Here is a 19,775-nt window from a genome sequence, read left to right as displayed (position 1 = left end):
TCTAACTCTGCTGGCTGTGGTTTGGCCGGTGCTGCTGCTGACAAGCAGCGGAGCTATCATCACATGTGTGACTCATCAGAATCACAACAAACCATACCTGTCATTCCAGTATGCGGTGTTACTCATTATCATCACTGTCAACACCTTCTGCTGCGTTTGCGTCCTCAGAGCTTTAATCCGACCCCCGCCAGGGGATGGAAGACTGAGAGACCTTAAAGACAGAAAGACGGACAAGAAAAGTCAGGGTTATCAGATAAAAAAGAAAGCCTTCACAGTAGTCTTCATGACCCAGATTTATCTGATAGTTTGCTACCTCCCACCACTTATCATTATTGGTTTTCGACATTTGGTGAATGAAAAACAGTTCTGTGCTGTTTACTCGTTTCATTTGTGGTTCGTCCTGCTGTCGTTGTGTTTTAACTGCTTGTTTTACCTCTACAACAAAGGGGAGTTAAAACAGTGTAAATGTTTATGACAGACGTCCAGTCCACAGCGTTAAACCTAGGGATGGGAATCGTTAAAAATTTAATGATTCTGATTCCATTATCGATTTTGCTTATCGATCCGATTCCTTATCGATTCTCATTGGGTGAGGGAATAAAAGAGTACAAATAGGTGTGTTTGCATTAACTGTCTTTTATATTTCCATTTGCACAGAAAATAGAACATATACAGTATGTACAAGTAATAATAACAGATGATGCCAGGCCTGGTTTGGGGGGAGATGTGCAGTGAAAGTGAAACTAAAGACGCTTTACTAACTCCTCTATTGCTGCATGTCCACTACGTGGAACCAGTTTGACTCAGCTCGGCTAGGCTCCCGCTGTTGTGCACCTCATTTCCTTTCCCCTACCTTCAGAAACTTGTATTTGGGTATGATGTTTGTTGCCCACACCGGAACTGGAACTGGGCCTGGCGTTCACTCTGCCACTACATTCACAAGCATCGATAAGTAGCGAATCAAATACATGACATTTCTGTAAATGAGTCACATGCTGTGGACAAGTGTTTGAGCATACTGGAGGGATTCCACCCTTTTGAAGACATGGAAGCTTTGCAGGAGTTACAACTGGACCTGGTGTCATCTTTTTAGACCGTTTCTGCCCCAACGCCAGGTTGTCTACATTCTGACCAAAACAATGCAGCGTACCCGTGATGTCATCATGCATGCCCAACAAAGGCGGAATTGATAAGCAGAACCGTTAAGCAGGCAGGCAAATGATTCCAAGGAATCAAGCTACTGGGATCCGGTTCTCAAAAAGAACTGGTTCTTGATTCCCATTCCTAGTTAAACCTGAAGTCAACTATCGTTTGGTGGGATTTTATTTGACCTGTGGCTGCGTTCAGGTGCTGGTTTACGTCACCCTCGCTGACTCCGTCTACAGTTGTGTTCCAGTTCTCTGTGAAACAGACTCTTGGAGACGAGTCAACAACAATGACCTCTATCACCCACTGATGGAAAATACAACATAAATAGTGGGTTAGACTAATTCTGTGTATGTGCCTTATGTTTATAATGACTAGGGATGGGAATCAATAATAATTTACTGATTCCAATTCCATTATCAATTTTGCTTATCGATCTGATTCCTTATCGATTGTCATTGGGTGAGGGAATAAAACAGATGGGTTTATTTGCATTAACTGTCTTTTATATTTCCATCTCTGCACAGAACATACCATACTTTCTGGTCTAAAAGCCACTACTTTTTTCCACACACTGTGAACCCACAGCTCAAAAATGATGTGGCTAATTTATGTTTTCCGGGCTAATGATCGATCCGGCTGTTGAAGAAGGAAATAGAGCTGCTGCATGAAAATTTGGCGCTAATGAATCGATGGTGAGACGTTGGAGACAGGGTGGGTGTGGCTTCTAGTCAGGTGCGGCCAATAGTCCACAAAGTACGGTATAATATATACAGTTTGCACAAATAATAAAAACAGATGATGCTGGGCCTGGTTCCAGATAGTCATATAGGGGCGGGGGGGTCACACCATACCACCATACAGTTAAAACTGAAATTTAAGATGCTTTACTAATTCTTCTATGTCTCCCGCTGTTGTGCACTTCATTTTCCTTTTCCCTAGCTGTGGAAACTTTTATGTGAGGGGGCAGGATGAGACCCAGTTTACACGACAACACTCTCAGGTGAAAACGACAAAATATTTTATCAGATGTGCCTTTCGTTTAGACAGTAACAGCGTTTTTTGGGGGGTTGAAAAGGCAAGAAAGTGAAACCACCCTCCAGAGTGGAAATCTTAAAAACACTCCACTCTCATGTCACCGTCTAAAGGATTGAAAACATAAAACAGTGTTTTCTCGTCATGTAGAGTTTACACCACAGGCACACACCAGTGCAGGAACACAACATGTCGAATTATTTCCCTGTGACAGACCTTCAAGTTGCCCTAGCCGCTCTAATTTACATCCAAGAGTCGTTTCAACAATTGTCATGATTGTTCTGTTTCCTGTTTTGTGATTGTATTTCATGCTAGTCTTCTGCAAAAGTCTTTTATTGAAATAAACACTGGAGTCACTGATACCCAAAGAGCTTGTTGCATTTTTCATTCAATGTTTCAACATTATTATACAGCAAATATGACCTCATAGAGAATTCACAGACAGTTAAGATCATCATTAACCCTTTCATGCATTGTGGTCGCTCCAGTGGACAGTTCTTCTCCAGCTGTTCTCTTGTATATTCATAGGTTTTGTTGTTTTAGTTCCATATCAGCCAACACAGTGGATACTTATGCAGCATCCCATAATACACTGCAATTCATACCATTACTATAACTTTGCTGCTCTTGATAAACCTGATCTGCAGTGACATGTTAAAGTGTAAATCAGTTGATATTTGTTAGACAAAAAGAGTTGTTTTTTGTATATTATATGAGGTAATAACTAGCATTAGAGTATGTTCAAAGGTGAGAAAACATCAAATTGGCAGCCTTAAAAATGGTTTTATTTCATTGTTTTCATTTTACTTTCTGATATTGGGTTTTAAATACATCTTTCTTTACTTAAAAAATTAAATGCATGGACATTTTTGTAACTCCATGAAAAAAAAAAAAAAAACTCAATCGCAATTTTTTTTTATGCCTGAGGTATAAAAACACTCCAGAAGAAAAAAAAATCTTGACTAAGGTTCTCATAATTCATGCACGAAAGGGTTAAAATAATAACAGACAATATAATACACTATCAGTTCAGTTTTTCCATTGACCTCAGTACGAGGCTGCTCTTACCGTTGGAGATGCCGTGTCCTGCAGTAGAACAGCACCACCTAGAGGCAGGGTCTTCTACTACAGGGTGAGTGGTTGAAGCCTGAAGCAGGTCAGTCACAGTCACATTCTGTTTTTATCTGCCTTAATACTAGAAAATCTGAGTTTAAAGAATAATTCCACCTTGGTGTGAACACTGTCAAAGAAACTTACTCATGTATTATGTATTAAGATAATTATTATCAGATCGAACGAGGAGAAAGGAATAAACAATGAACGTAAAAACCAAAGCTGACGGTTAGAAACTGAGGTCAGGAGCGACCATCAAAAATAAGGAGGATTAAGAAATTTAATCAAAATATGCTTTCAGTTCTGGATCATCTTTAGAATCAGTAAAAATCATGCTGATAGACACCATCATAGAGCCAGTGTGCGATGTTGTGCAGAGGAAACCACAAAAAAGTCTTCAAGTCATTTTTGTAAATACAACTGACTACAGTAAATTATATTACATTAAATGATGTGGGTTCATTTTTATGTTTAAATATAAATATGAATTGATTGATATTAATCTAAGGCTGGGCAATAAAATGATAATTATCACTTACATGATATTTTTAATATGGAATAAGCTATATTTATCATGATATACAGTTTTCTTGTGACTTCAGAGTTTATTTTATTCACATTCTCAGTTTGAACACTTCCAGAATGTTCCAGTGTTTGTCATTTCACATTATTCCACTCATGTACAATAGAAGAACAAACATTTCAGGCTGGTGTCATAGTCTGTGTATCATCCCCCAGGGATTTCTGGATAGTTGTGAAGTTAGTAGTTTGTGTTGCAGTCACTGCTGTTAGCTTTTTGGAACTGGACAAGACCATATTTGGATGAAAGGGGAGGAGCTGTGGGAGCAAGAGGCATCATGGAAGAATTTTTTTTTTTTTTTTTTTTTTACTCACATTAAACTGCAAATTTCATCAAATACTTGTGTAACAAAGTCATTTTACAGTCTTGTTGTATCCTGAAAAAAAAAAAACATTTTGTTAAAGAAGCATAAAGCTCCAAAAATATCACACCTGTCAATCAAAGCCCAAAGCCAATGTTTCTATTCACCCTGAGATTTTATTAACGGAAGAAATATTTACAGAACAACCAGAACACTGATTCAATAAAGCTGATTAGAAGGGAAAGAGTCCTAAAAAAAATTAATGACAGTATTTTTATAAAGAATTTCAATGTAAATCCACTGGGAAATGAGGGCTTTCTTTTTAGAGCAGCATCTAGTGGCCATCAGTGGTATTACATGTTAATTTCAGGCTTCATTACGGATCTGAGGCCCTTCCCCTTTGTTTCAATATCCCATAAATAAACAGATTAGATAATAGTCGTAGGTATAAAAAAAATGGCTAGGTTTATTTCCTGTGTGAAACATTACATTTGTATAATACTTGATTAAAGTGACATTTTTATTCTGTGTATTATGTATAATGATGATATTATTTGTTGGTTACAGTGGTAGTATTGAAATATTTAATCATAAATACGTTCACGCAGTTAGATTACAATTGCTATATATTTGTCATTGAATATCAACTTGAATCTAGAGCTGTGTGATTCATCAGGTAATTATTTGTCTGTAACTATTTCATCAACCCTTTAGATTAGATTAGATTAGATTATGTTAGTCTATATTAGATTACATTAGATTAGATTAGATTACATTATATTAGACTAGATTAGATAAAATTATATTATATTAGATTACATTACATTACATTATATTAGACTAGATTAGATAAAATTAATTACATGATATTAGATTAGATTAGATCAGGTTATGTAAAACTATATTAGATTACATTACATTATATTAGACTAGATTAGATTAGCTAAAATTAATTAGATTATATTAGATTAGATCAGGTTATGTAAAACTGTATTAGATTACATTACATTACATTATATTAGACTAGATTAGATTAGCTAAAATTAATTAGATTAGATTAGGTTATGTTAGACTATATTAGATTACATTAGATTGGACGAGATTAGATTAGATAAAATTAATTAGATTAGATCAGGTTATGTTAGACTATATTATATTACATTAGATTAGATTACATTACATTATATTAGACTAGATTAGATTAGACTAGATTAGATTACATTAGACTAGATTAGATCAGATTACATTAGAGTAGATTAGATTACATTAGACTAGATTAGATTAGATTACATTAGACTAGATTAGACTATATTAGATTAGATTAGATTAGAGGCTTCAGGAAATTGAAGAACCAAAGTTATTTTTATTCTTTTTTTTTTTTTTATATTCAAGTTTGATATCAAGATTTCCAAAAGCTGTCCGTTTCATTCAGCCATGTTGCTTGTCGCAATATTGCAACTTTGGTGCATAAAGAGTTAATCACCATCTACCCTGATGACCAAATTAACCACTATGAGTGTTTTAAGGAAAGGAAAAAGTCAATCACGTTCTAATTCCAACCACTTAAACTGTAATCTTCCCTGGTTTATTTCCTCCTCTATGACACTAAAATGACATTAAAATCTGACATTTCAACTGGTTAACAATGAAAATAAAGCAGCCCTACAAATCTGACGATTCCGCAAAAAGGTGTGAAAAGTTACCTTAATATCAGATAATTGTTCGAATAGAAACGCACATCGTATTAGATGCATGAGGAGTAATATTAGGTGCAGTTGAAGCTGTGTTTATTACATTCCTATCAGTGACATTTAGGACAGTTTTCTCTCACAGATCCACTGCCTCAGGGTTGTGCACGCAGAGTCATTCAGGCCGATGAAGTCGATCCTGGTGTAGAGGTCGCCACAGTCTTCTGCTCCGTTGGAGTTATCGGGCTGGCCACGTGCCCACTGGAGCCTGCAGACGCACAAACCCACCGCTCACATCACCAATTAATACTTAACTCTTTCAGTGCCATGGGCCGATTAAATCGGCTTTACGATTACAACCTTTAAAGTGCCACGGGCCGATCAGATCAGCTTTGGAGAACACGCCATATTTGTGTACAAACAAACCATCCACCCCCATTTCTTTCTCACATTTCGATGACGTTCTTTCAAATCTTCTTGCAAATTACGATCAATAATGAATCGGCTGCGTCCGGTGCGTTTTGAATCTAAGTAGCAATCGGTCGGATGTTACCGAGCGGTTTTTGACCAAGGAAGAGCTCGCGTTTCGTTTTCTGCTTGGGAAATTTTATGAATGAATTTATGAATGAAATCATATGCAAATTAGATGGCCATTTTGTAGTAATATCGTAAACACAGCGATCTGTCAAAACAGTCCCATCTGCTAGAAAATGAGTTCTGATGACGATTCAGACTTTGATTACAAAAACGACGCGAAATACTGAAGAACGGCCAAATTCTGTGGCACTTTTAAGGCTTATTAGCCCCTTAACTGTCTGGCACCGAAAGAGTTAAAGGGCTCATATTTATCTAAACCCACTTTTCTTAGTCTGTGGTTCATTTCTTTGTGTATTTGGACCCTAACAGTCCCAAAAGTTAGAATTTGAACCCTCCAGGTGTTGCAAAACTATCTTTATATTCATTCTGGCAAAAATCGAGTGGATTTCTACAACCTGTTTGAATTCCTGCTTAATTTGTTACGTTTTATAACTAGTTACATCACAACATTTGCACATATAAGGTCAAGACTTCCGACGAACATTTCTCCAAGTACGACATAATTGTTTATCAGCTGCAGCGGTTGTAGTCCACACTGAAAACATGTCCAAACGTCGAGCCAATTACCTCAAATGTTCAGTTGTTGGTTGTATTAACAAACACAAGTGGCTGAACGGGACATAACACACAGTCAACAACCTGTAGGGGGTGGGGCTATTTGCATTTAAAGGGCCAGAATTCAGACCCAAGCAGAGCATTTACAGTTCATGTAGACCACCGGGAAATGTTTTAAAATGCATAATTCCATTTAAAAAAGCAAAATATCACTCCTTTAAGGCCCAATCCCAGTTCCAACCCATTACTCTAGTTTTGTTAAAATTTTATTTGCAGTTTCAAAAAAAAAGAATTGTTGCACAACCTGTGTAATGACAACAAAGCCTATTCTATTCCTAGAACGGCTGAATCAAAACCAACTGGAGTTTGATCTTGCTTTGAAGCAAAGATCCCTCCAGTGTACTTACTGGTTTCTGTTGACTGGGGTTCTGTCCACCCATACAAACCTCCCCTCCCTCCTCCTGTCAGTCATTCCAACCCACGCTACTTCCGTGAACCCGGTGAGGAACGCCTGGAGGGAAACCAAGACACTGATGAAAAACATGCTGAAAATGGAGACGTCACAATAAACACGTTGGACATTTTGAGGTTTTATTTAGTTTTATCTGTTAATGTCGAGCCTCAGCCACTTAGAGAATATGATAATTTAGCTGATGTTTTTAGCCAATTAGCAAGTTCTACTGATAATTTGTTTTGCAAATTGATGCATTATCACAGGAAATGTCATTTTTAATAAACCACCTACCTTTTGTAATATCAATACCAACTGTAAATACTGTTTTCCTAATTACAACAGAAGAAGATTAACAAAATGACAATCCTTCTGTTTTACACTGTGTGGGGCAGTGTTCCCATTTCACTGTACTATGTACAAAGTATGTTGGTGAAATGACAAAGATGGATGGATGGATGGCTAGAATACAAATGGATGGATGGATGGATGGATGGATGGGTAGAATACAAATGGATGGATGGATGGATGGATGGATGGATGGAGTGGGTAGAATACAAATGAATGGATGGATGGATGGATGGATGGAGTGGGTAGAATACAAATGAATGGATGGATGGATGGATGGATGGATGGATGGGTAGAACACAAATGGATGGATGGATGGATGGATGGATGGATGGGTGGAGAGATGGATGGGTGGATGGATGGGTAGAATACAAATGGATGGATGGATGGATGGATGGATGGATGGATGGATGGATGGAGTGGGTAGAATACAAATGAATGAATGGATGGATGGATGGATGGATGGATGGGTAGAATACAAATGGATGGATGGATGGACGGATGGATGGATGGTAGAATACAGATAGACAGACAGATAGATAGATAGATAGATAGATAGATAGATAGATAGATAGATAGATAGATAGATAGATAGATAGACAGACAGATGACATCATAGTGGGTGGGGGGTACTAAATGCACAGCCCACCCCCGCCTTCACCTGTTCCTGTCGGTTGCCGATGACGACCAGGTCCGCCCCTCTCTGGAGGCAGTCCCTCCGGCTGTCGTCCCAGGTCTTCCTCTGTGTCGAGATGTAGTAACAGCTGGAGTCGAACATCAGCCAGTCCTGAGGGCAGCGCTCTGCCTCTGCCTCTGAGCAGCACAAACAGCCTGTGTCAACACCACATGTCTCAACACCATGATGCAACAGCCAACAGGAAGTCTCCCTCACCTCGAGTCGCTTTAATGGGCGGGGCCTGCGTTTGTGTAATGGAACCAGGTGTTGACGACACCACAGAAGCGTCTCCTGTTAAATAAATAGTAGTGAGTTTTAAGATACTCATATTTCCTTCCATTATTTAAAGAGAAGAAAAAACTGTATGATAGACTTTTACTTTTACATATTTTATTTACTTATTTAGCACATATGCGTATTTTTGCAGATGTTGTTGATTTTATTCTGTGTATATTTGGTTCTATTTTTATTGCTGTGGGTGTTTTTTTTATTACTGCGTGCCTTCTCTTTTACACTGTGTGGGGAAGTGGTCCAATTTCATTACACTATGTACATAGAATGTTGGTGAAATGACAAAGATTTATCTTATCATTTTTATACTTCACAAATTCATCCCATGGGCCGGATTGGACCCCTGTGGTGAGCCAGTTTCAGTCCATGGACCATATGTTTGACACCCATGTCCTAGAACAGGGGTGTCAAACTCATTTTAGTTCAGTTCCACATTCAGCTAAATTTGATCTGCAGTGGACCGAACCAGTAAAATGATAACATAATAATATAGAAATAATGTCAACTCCAAACTTTTCTCTATGTTTAAGAGCAAAAAAGTTAATTAACACTATGAAAAGGTTTACATCTACAAACTATCCTTTCAAATAATGTGAATCACATGAACAAACTGAAAAAATAAATGTAATTTTTACAATATTCTGCCTCAGTTTATCATTTACACATGCACATTATATTATAAAAAATACACAAAACATTTAGTAACAGGCGGAATCTTGTTAAAATTATACTTACTTCTCTTAAGACATTTCAGGTTGTTCATATTTGTTCACGTTATTCAAATTTTTTTTTGCGAAATTATACTTTGTTTTATTGTAAATACATGAAAATATTTACATTTACAAAGAGAAAAATTTGGAGTTGTCATTATTTATGTTATTATGATAGTATTTTACTGCTCCTGTCCACTTGAGATTGAATTGGTCTGAATGTGGAACCTGAACTAAAAGGATTGTTCACATCTTAGTGTAATTTTTGTATTTCATAAATTCATCCCAAGGGCCAGACTGGTTCCTTTGGCCCCCGGGCCGCATGTGTGACACCTGTGTCCTAGAACCTTACAAAATGCATCTACAATCGTGGAAAAAATTATTAGACCACCCCTTGTTTTCTTCAATTTCTTGTTCATTTTAATGCCTGGTCCAACTAAAGGTCCATTTGTTTGGACAAATATAGGGATAACAACAAAACTAGCTCATAGTAGTTTAATTTCACAGCTGATATTTATCCATTTAACACGTTTTCTTAATAATAACCAAAATCACTTCAGTTCTTATATCAATATCTACGTCATTGTACTGACAAAAACAGTGCTTTTAGACATTCCATGTTTTCTTTTCTGTCTGTTTTAGTCATATGATACACACAGGAGTTAGGACTGGATTGCATAACTGTTGTTTTTGATGACTTGATGGGATAATAATTTTTTTCCACAGCTGTAGATAGATAGTGTAGCAGCTATTTGTCATCAAAATTAAATCAACTTAAAGGCGACTGAACTTAAGACTGTAACAGAACTCAAATAACCACTAGATGCACCATGGGTTTGTGGTTTACGCAGTCAAAAAGTCAAAACACAATGTCCATTACACTGGTCAACAACAAATGTATTGCTGAAGTTTTTTGAGCTGATTTAGGATAATTTTGGTGCTGAATTCAAAAATCACATTAATTTTGCTCAATCAGGTCAACTTTCTGAACTATGCTACATATTGGCTTTTGAACATTTTTGCTTACATTTATGGGCATTTTCACATCATATGATACAAAATTCTTTCATATTTCTTGCAATAAACGAGTTCTGAAGATTTTACTTTTGCCCATTTATGATTAATGTTTTTTTTAATATTACAGGTGAATGAAATGGCTTCGACTAGAAGATCTTGGAAAAATAAGCCTGACGTATTCTGCTACATCTGCAGTGAATACACCATTGTACCTAACAGGAATCAAGTCACAAGTTTCATAAAGTGTGCTTACCAATCTGATTTTGGTATGAATTATTAGATTTTGTGAGAAGATCAAATTTTTCAAAATCAAATTAGCAAAAAAACCTGACCTGATTGAGAAAAACAGATGTCATTTTTGGATTTAGCGGTGCAAAATGGTCCTAATTCAGTTGAAAAAACCGAGACAACTTGCAAAAAACATTTTTTTGTAACCTAGTGTAATAAAACAAACAGAAAAACACAACAAAACTAAATGAAATGTCCGTGTGTTTGTACACAGAATAAGGACTTCATTACTCTGAAAGTGAAAAAGGTTGTTTTAACAGGAACAACGACCGAAGTGAACCTGTTTGAGTTCATATGGACATGAACAGTGTGCTTTCACTCACTCAGACTCAGTCTCAGACAGATGTTGAGGATCGCCTGGACCACACAGAGCAGCCCCAGTCCCAGCAGAACCACGTTGAAGCGCCCCAACTCTGCAAAAACAGAACACCTGTTAAGCATCGGGAAGCACTAACATGGTCAAGGTATCTGTTGGTAATTGGATTATCTTTTCATCTTTTCAGAAACAAAACAAAAAAATAGGAGCAATGGCCCTGTAGTTTACCGGCCAAATTAAAAGCTTTGGAAAATGTATCCAGATGACATTTATTCTCACCCAGTTCTGTGTATTTATTCTATTACAGAAATAGCCCATGTTTTACTCATATTCCAATCAGATCTGTCAAAAATTCAAATTCCAATTTGATATCATTGATACTGATTTATTGGATCAATCCACTTCCTATCTGTTATAATGGGAACATTTTTCAAAGTGGCACCAAATCCAGAATCAGATCCGAATGGAAATAATTTCAATACCTTGTGGTGACATCAACATACAGAAGCTGTATACCAAGTTTGAAGTCAATCAGAACTGGCGTTTCGGAAAAGAAGACAATTGAAATTTTTTCCCCATAAGAGCCCATGTTTATTTCATTTTATTTTATTTTATTTTATTTTACCTTTATTTAACCAGGAAAACCTCACTGAGATTACAAATCTCTTTTTCAAGAGTGTCCTGGCCAAGACGGGCAGCAGTACATTAAACAGTTACAGACACAGACTTCCACACATAAAACAAATACATAAAAAGGACACCTTCCAAAGTCAACTTTGCAAAAAGTGCTCATGAAATGTTAAATTTTCCACAAGTTCCCAGATGCAGAAGAAGATCCTGATCAGCATGTGGACATTATGTTTGGGTCATCTCCCCATCAGGGCTGGACTGGAGACATTTACACTGGAGATCATTTATATTTACTGAGTTATTGCATCCATCCACTTCCTATCTCTTATAATGGGGACATTTTTCAAAGTGGCACCAAATCCAGAATCAGATCCAGATCCCAATAATTTCACTAACTTTTGTTGACATCATCATAAAGAAGCTGTATACCAAGTTTGAAGTTGATCAGAATTGTAGTTTCGAAGAAGAAGATTGAAATTTTTGTAACGGACGACAGATGACGACAGCAGACGACGCATGACGACAATAGCTTCCAGCCCTGACAGCCTGTGGGCTGGTAAACTAACTAGTGATTAATTGATCTTTGCTTTAAAACAGAAGAATTAAAATCTAATTTCAAAGTGTTTTTCTTTTTCAGTGTCAAAACAGACACATCAAATTTTAAAAAATGGATTGATTTTCATTTTCTCTTTCGAATAAAAAATAAAGTTACGACCTGACAGAAATAGAAAAACAGACCAAAAATGCCTGTTTTTTTTTTTGTTTTTTTTTTTCATTTTCTGAGACCAGATGTTGTTGATTTTCAAGGAAAGAGCGCTAATGCATAGATCACAAAGATTCTTACAAACGATGGGTTTGTATGAAATCTGGACATTGTAGACATGCTCCCTCCACTGGGGATGCACCGATTCCGATACAAGTATCGGGTATCGGCTCCAATATTCTGTGTGTGTACTTGTAAAAGTAATCCGATACAAATGCATCGATACCACTTACAGCTGTGTGACATTCCCAGTTCAGTGCAGCAGGTATGAGGAGGAGGAATAATGTGTGTGGAGTGTGAAGAGTGTGGAGACTGAACCAAATAAATGAGAGTGATAAAAGTAATGCTGACTGACAGTACCGTTCCAGACACAGACAGATACAGACGCAGTGTTCTGTCTGTACTCTCAGGGCTCGTGACTGCGACTGAATTACGGTCGCATGCGCCTGAGAATTTCGGTAGTGCGACTGTTTTTGAGATTACGATCGCACGGTGCGCCAATAAAAAAATGAGCGAAAATTAATACGTGCGCCTAGAATAATGGCTGCAGAAGTAACTCGTCAGCTGAAAATAAACAAGCTCCACGCCCCGCTGACTGAAGCGGAAAATCTAGTCCCCGCCCCCTCGCGTGCGCATCTCTGCGGATGGTCCAACACTGCATGACTTCGATGCACTGCCAGCGGTCAGGAAGTACCTACACTCTGGCACCAGGTCAAGGAGGCCTGACTTCAGGCGTGGTGTAGACCACAGTGACTAAGGGTCTTTAGACCATGAAATAAAAAAAGTTGGTTGTTGCAAATAATGGTGTGATTCGTCTTTCTTCTCCAAGAACCAACTAAAGTATATACCACACATTGACAATTGTTTTGCACCTGTGTCAATCTAAGCTTTTTCTTTCATACTCTATTCAAATACTTTATTCTAGGTTGTTAACACTGCTTAAATACATATAGGAATATTACTTGGTATGGCCAAGAGTTTTGCTTGTTCTCCAAATTTTTTATATAATAGTGGTGCGCCTAGATTTTAGCCTGTGCTCCTAACTTTTTAGGGTTAGGAGCACAGTGCTCCTAGGTCAAAAAGTTAATTTTGAGCCCTGACTCTGACGACATTCCATCTGTTTACCAGGTGATGGAGGATGAGTAGCCAGACAGAGAGGGGTACGGAGCAGGGGCCTTCCTGATCTGAATGACAAATGGCATGGAATAATGAATGACCTAACCCCAACCCCTAACCCTGACCTTAACCCCTAACCTTAACCCTAAACCCCTAACCCTAGCCCCCTAACCCCAACCCCTAACCTTAACCCCAACCCCTAACCCTAGCCCCCTAACCCTAGAACCATAACCCTAACCCCCTAACCCTAGCCCCTAACCCTAGAATCCTAACCATAACCCTAACCACCTAACCCTAGACCCCTAACGCTAGCCCCCTAACGCTAACCCCCTAACCTTAACCCTAACCCCCTAACCCTAGCCCCCTAACCCCAAACCCTAGCCCCCTAACCCTAGAACCCTAACCATAACCCTAACCCCCTAACCCTAACCCTAGCCCCCTAACGCTAACCCTAACCCCCTAACCTTAACCCTAACCCCCTAACCCTAGCCCCCTAACCCCAACCCCTAACCTTAACCCCAACCCCTAACCCTAGCCCCCTAACCCCAACCCCTAACCCTAGAACCCTAACCATAACCCTAACCCCCTAACGCTAGCCCGCTAACGCTAACCCTAACCCCCTAACCCTAGCCCCCTAACGCTAACCCTAACCCTAGCCCCCTAACCCCAACCCCTAACCTTAACCCCAACCCCTAACCTTAACCCCAACCCCTAACCCTAGCCCCTTAACCCTAACCATAACCCTAACCCTAGATCCATAACCATAACCCCTAACCCTAACCTCCAACCCCTAACCCTAACCCCCTCACCCTAGCCCCCTAACGCTAACCCTAACCCTAGCCCCCTAACCCCAGTGGTCATTCGTTATTCCATACCAGTCAGGCCCATGTGGTGCAGACCCCCACCAGCAGAAGTACAAACCAAACTTCTCACTCATTTCTCTTTTCTCTTCCTGCTGAAGCTAAACTTTTAAACCTTACCAGAGAAAACGCTGCAGTATTAGTATCACATTAGTGTTCCCTCTGTCGTCTCCATATTTGTTATTACTGACTTTCTTCTTCTTCTTCTCATTAAACTTTCCTCTTCTTCGTGGTATTTGTCCAGTATGGTTAATTCAGAGCGGCGCCCCCTGATGGATTAACTGACAAACGCTCGTTCCAACACATTAAATGTCAGTAGCAGCACTTTGTTCCAGTCAGACTAATGACAACGACAATAAAGCACATTTACAAAAGGAACAAACAACTGGAATGGGATTATTAAGTACTCGTATCGGTACTCGGTATCGGCAAGTACTCAAATGTAAGTAGTCATACTCGGTCTGGAAAAAAGTGGTATGGGTGCATCCCTTCCCTCCACGAATGTCTACGAACTCCAGATTTCATGTGAACTGGAAGATTCCTCCAAACCCATCTCTTGTAAGAATCTTTGTGGCCTAAGCATTAGTGCTCTTTCCTTGAAAATGACAACGTTAGGTCTCAGAAAATGAAAAAAACAAGCGTTTTTGGTCTGTTTTTTCATTGCTATCATGTAGTAACTTTTTTGTTATTAGGAAGAGAAAATGAAAATCAATCCATTTTAAAATTTGGTTTATCTATTTTTGACACTGAAAAAAACGCCTTGAAATTCAATTTTAATTCTTCTATTTTAAAATGAAAATCAGTTAACCACTAGTTTTTCTTTTGTTTCTGAAAAAAAAAAAATCCAATTACCAAAAGACACACTAATCCGTGTACCATTCATTCATTCGTTTTTCAATTTAAAACCAAAAATCAAAAAAACAAAAAGACCGCTCATTTTTTTGTTTATCATTTTCAAAACCACAATGAAAAACGGACAACAGTTCATTTTTCCATTTCCCAATTTTGGGCTCAAATGAAAAATGGAAAAAACGGAAAATGATCGTTTCATCCGATTTTGCTATTTTCAATATAGTTCAGTTGTCTGATCTGGAAGTAGTCATTACTAGGGAAAAAATAAACAAACGGAATTTTCTGAATTAACGAGATACTGTTTTCTGAAAAGAATTAAATTCGCCTCTGTTTTTCTGAATTAATTAATTCAGAAAAACAGAACTGAATCATTTTTTTTCTGTGAATGCAATACGCTTCTGTATCAAACAGCTGCTTAATTATAGCCAAATATTCCTCCAGTCCGGCCATGATTCCGTTTGTTTATTTTTTCCCTCGTAACGACTACTTCCAGGTCAGAAAACTGAACTATATTGAAAATAGCAAAATCAGATGAAACGGTCGTTATCCATTTTTTCCATTTTTCATTTGAGCACAAAATTGGGAAATGGAAACACAAACCGTTTTCAGTTTTTCATTCTGGTTTTGAAAATGAAAACTAAAAAAACTAGTCGTTTCTTTGTTTTTAGATTTTTGGTTTTAAATTGAAAAACAAAACACACACTGACCAAACATGGGACTGATCTTCCAGCTCCATAAAGTCAAAGTCCAACCATGTATTTGTTCCAACCGTTCACTGAACCAGCCCGTTTGGATGAGCACAACTCCTCATCAGGAAAATGGGATAATTAGTGGAATTACCAGAGTTAAGTGAACAGGTGGAACCCATACAGGGCAGGACTTTGTCTGGATGGAGCTGGGGTTCTCCACCGCTGCCTCCACGTCACAGTCTGACTTAGTGATGTGACGTTCACGAATGAATCGAATCTTTTGAACGGCTCTTTGAAATGAACGATGGGAACCGAGTCGTTGTAAAGAGCCGTTCTTTTTTTTTTTTTTTTTTTTTTTTTTTTAATTGATTAATAACAGTGATTAATCACTGTTGTGTTTTGTGCAATTTTTTCCGTATGTTTACACACATTTATTGTTCTTGTTCTGAGGGAAAATGCACAACAGTTGTTAAGGTATTTAAGTAATTGCAATGATAAATCACTTTTGTGTTTTGTGCATTTTTTTCTGTATGTTTACCAACATACTGTTCTTGTTCTGAGAATTGCACTACAGTTCAGGTATTTAAGTAATTGCAGTGATTAATTAACCCCTTTAGCCCTATCAGCCCGCCCGCAGGCCGAAAAAATTATATTAATATTCATCTACTATAAAAATATAATAAATCAGGACAATGGATGTTTTTTTCAACTTTTGCTCAAAGTTTAGACCCTAATGTTAATAAAAGTACATCAAAAGTGTATCTTAGTGCAAACTTTAATGTTCAAACATGATTTTTAATCTTTGTGGGGTGAAATATACGCTATTAAAAATCTCCGACACGAACAATTAATTTATGCATATCATCGTCAATCCAGCCGAAAAAAAAACAGGCGAGGATAAAAAATTCTAATTTCTCTTTTAGTTTGTTCCAGTTTACTCAGGCATAGTAATAGATACAATATTTTAGACAATGGGAATAGATTCTGTGAGGTCTGTAAATGTCCACAGACACCAAGAACATCCATATGAACCTTATTATTATAAGTATTATAAGTAATTCTTCATTTACTTTGGGTATGTCTGTTTAGGCGTTTTTCCCCTGAAAATATGGTCAGGGTTAAACAGTATTTTGTGCAGTTTTTTCCGTATGTTTACACACATTTATTGTTCTTGTTTTGAGGAGAATAAAATGTTATTTCATAACATTTTTGTCCTGTCTGTAAGCGTGATCAAGTACCTGTCCTACATGTTCGACATACGTATGTCTTGTTGTTATACCAAAGCAATCACCTAGACTGCAAAACAAATCTACCCACGGGTACAAATAAAGTAACCTTGACCTTGACCTTAAGAAAATGTTTGATTTTCTTCTTCATTTTTATTCTACAGACTAGTCCACATAATGTACCGTGATGTTTTTGGTCCAGTTCCATCATTTGTCTAATGTCACCTCTCATGTCGTGGATTTAACCCACACATTTGAACTAACGATTCTTTTTTACGGTAAGATAATATTTACTGCCGCGCCAATTAAACACCTTTAAAATGTAAAGTCAATCATCACATGTAGCCTATTTAGTCATTAAAACATTGGTGTTTCAAAGTAATGCAAAAAACATCAAAGAGCCAGTCTGTTGAACGGCTCTTTTCAGTGAACGACTCCTGATTGAACGGCTCCCTTCAAAGAGCCAACAGTCCCATCACAGTCTGACTTCACCTACTTGACCTCCATGTCTTCACTGGAGCCTTCTCGGAGTCACCTCTGGAGAATCGCTCATATTCGCCGACCTCGAAGCTGATGTCAGACGTGCTGGCGTGGAGGAACACGGCCATGCTCAGAGTGTGTTTGTCTTCACTGATGGAGTCACTGCACACCCACTGCTTCCATTTTTCATCATCCTCAGCATCATTTCCTCTCTGTTCTGTCGACACGCGCGACAAACGTCATCCCCTGTAATGTATGGCCTTCAATTTAAATGTTAACCCTTTTATGCATGGATTATGAGAACCTCACTCAAGATTTTTTTGTCTGAGTATTTTTATTTCTATTTAGGCATGAAAAAAACAATGCGACTGAATTTTTTGAATTTTTTTTTATGAATCTATTTTTCACAGAGTTACAAAAATGTCCACTCAGCTGGACAGCATGCATTTGATTTCTGAAGCAAAGAAACATATATTTAAAACCCACCATCATAAAGTGATATACTGAGTGAAAACTATGAAATATATATATATATATATGTGTATATATATATATATATATATATATATATATATATATATTTTTTTTTTTTTTTTTTTTTTTTTTTTTTAATGCAGCTAATCTCACTTTTTCACACATTTTATCAGATTCTAATACTAGTTATGGAGTTATGGAGATAATCCATCCATCCATCCATTATCCACCGTTATGGAGATAATATGCAAAAAAAAACAACAACTTTTTGTTTGAGAAAATTAGCAGTTGATTTACATGCAAACATGTTGGTGCAGATCAGGTTTATCAAGAACGGCAAAGTTACAGTCATGGTCTGATTATCAGTGTAGATCATGCCTGAGCGTCCACTGTGTTGGTTGATATCCTTGTGAGACCTAGGAAAGTGAACATTTTTTTTTTTTTTTTTTACATTAAACAGTTATTTTAATTGGAAACTGCACAATGCAACATTTTTTTCAGATACATTTTTAAAATTATTTTCATTTATTTATTTTTTAATGGAATGTCCTTGGCAATGAACAGCATTTTTTTTTAGTGAAACTGTCAAACTTTTGCCCCTACAGAGGACAAAAACGTATTGCTGGGTCTCAGGAGGACATGGAACTAAAACAACTAAACCCATGAACATAGAAGAGAACAGCTGGAGAACAGGTGTCCACTGGAGTGACCACTATGCATGAAAGGGTTAATTACACACATTAAGGACAGCAGAAGGAGGTTCGTAGTGATAATAATGCACCTCCATCCTACTGGAAAATTACATTTGACTTTGCACTTTATAGTTTATTATTTCACCTTTTTGTTTAAATTATCCAGATTCCTTACCCAGTTCTGTTTTTACTTACTTCTACTTTATTAATTTATTATGTATAGTCTCTCTATCTACAGTCACGGAAAAAAATTATTAGACCATCAAAAGTCCTCAGAATCAATGGTTCTGCAATCCAGTCCTAACTCCTGTGTGTGTCATGTGACTAAAACAGACAGAAAAGAAAACATGGCATGTCTAAAAGCACTGTTTTTGTCAGTACAGTGACATAGATAATGATGGAAGAACTGAAGTGATTTTGGTTTTTATCAAGAAAACGTGTTAAATGGATAAATATCAGCTGTGAAATTAAACTACTATGAGCTATTTTTGTTGTTATCAATATATTTGTCCAAACAAATGGACCTTTAGTTGGACCAGGCATTAAAATGAACAAGAAACTGAAGAAAACAAGGGGTGGTCTAAGAATTTTTTCCACAACTCTATCTATCTATCTATCTATCTATCTATCTATCTATCTATCTATCTATCTATCTATCTATCTATCTATCTATCTATCTATCTATCTATCTATCTATCTATCTATCTATCTATCTATCTATCTATCTATCTATCTATCTATCTATCTATCTATCTATCTATCTATCTATCTATCTATCTATCTATCTATCCCATATACCAAATTAGAACAGCGATTTGTACAATATGCACTACACAATATATTATCAATATGATAATTAAACAAATATACATGAATAACTG

At 37.3% G+C, this 19,775-nt stretch overlaps 1 protein-coding gene across 1 annotated transcript; it reads right to left on the bottom strand.

Annotated features, from left to right (window-relative positions):
* Window positions 1-5,391: 5,391 nt before the first annotated feature.
* Window positions 5,392-17,994, bottom strand: LOC115421799 (CD209 antigen-like protein C). Its single transcript, XM_030137738.1, has 6 exons — window positions 17,745-17,994; window positions 11,120-11,209; window positions 8,707-8,781; window positions 8,476-8,627; window positions 7,423-7,526; window positions 5,392-6,131 (listed from the first exon to the last, which is right to left on the bottom strand). The coding sequence occupies exons 1-6, from the start codon at window positions 17,854-17,856 to the stop codon at window positions 5,987-5,989; spliced, it is 678 nt and encodes a 225-aa protein (XP_029993598.1). The 5' UTR covers window positions 17,857-17,994; the 3' UTR covers window positions 5,392-5,986.
* Between the last annotated feature and the right edge of the window lie 1,781 nt (window positions 17,995-19,775).

Source organism: Sphaeramia orbicularis, chromosome 1, assembly GCF_902148855.1.
Source record: "Sphaeramia orbicularis chromosome 1, fSphaOr1.1, whole genome shotgun sequence".
Lineage (NCBI taxonomy): Eukaryota > Metazoa > Chordata > Actinopteri > Kurtiformes > Apogonidae > Sphaeramia > Sphaeramia orbicularis.
The sequence above is the reverse complement of the archived record's forward strand: the minus strand, read 5'-3'. Positions and strand labels throughout refer to the sequence as shown.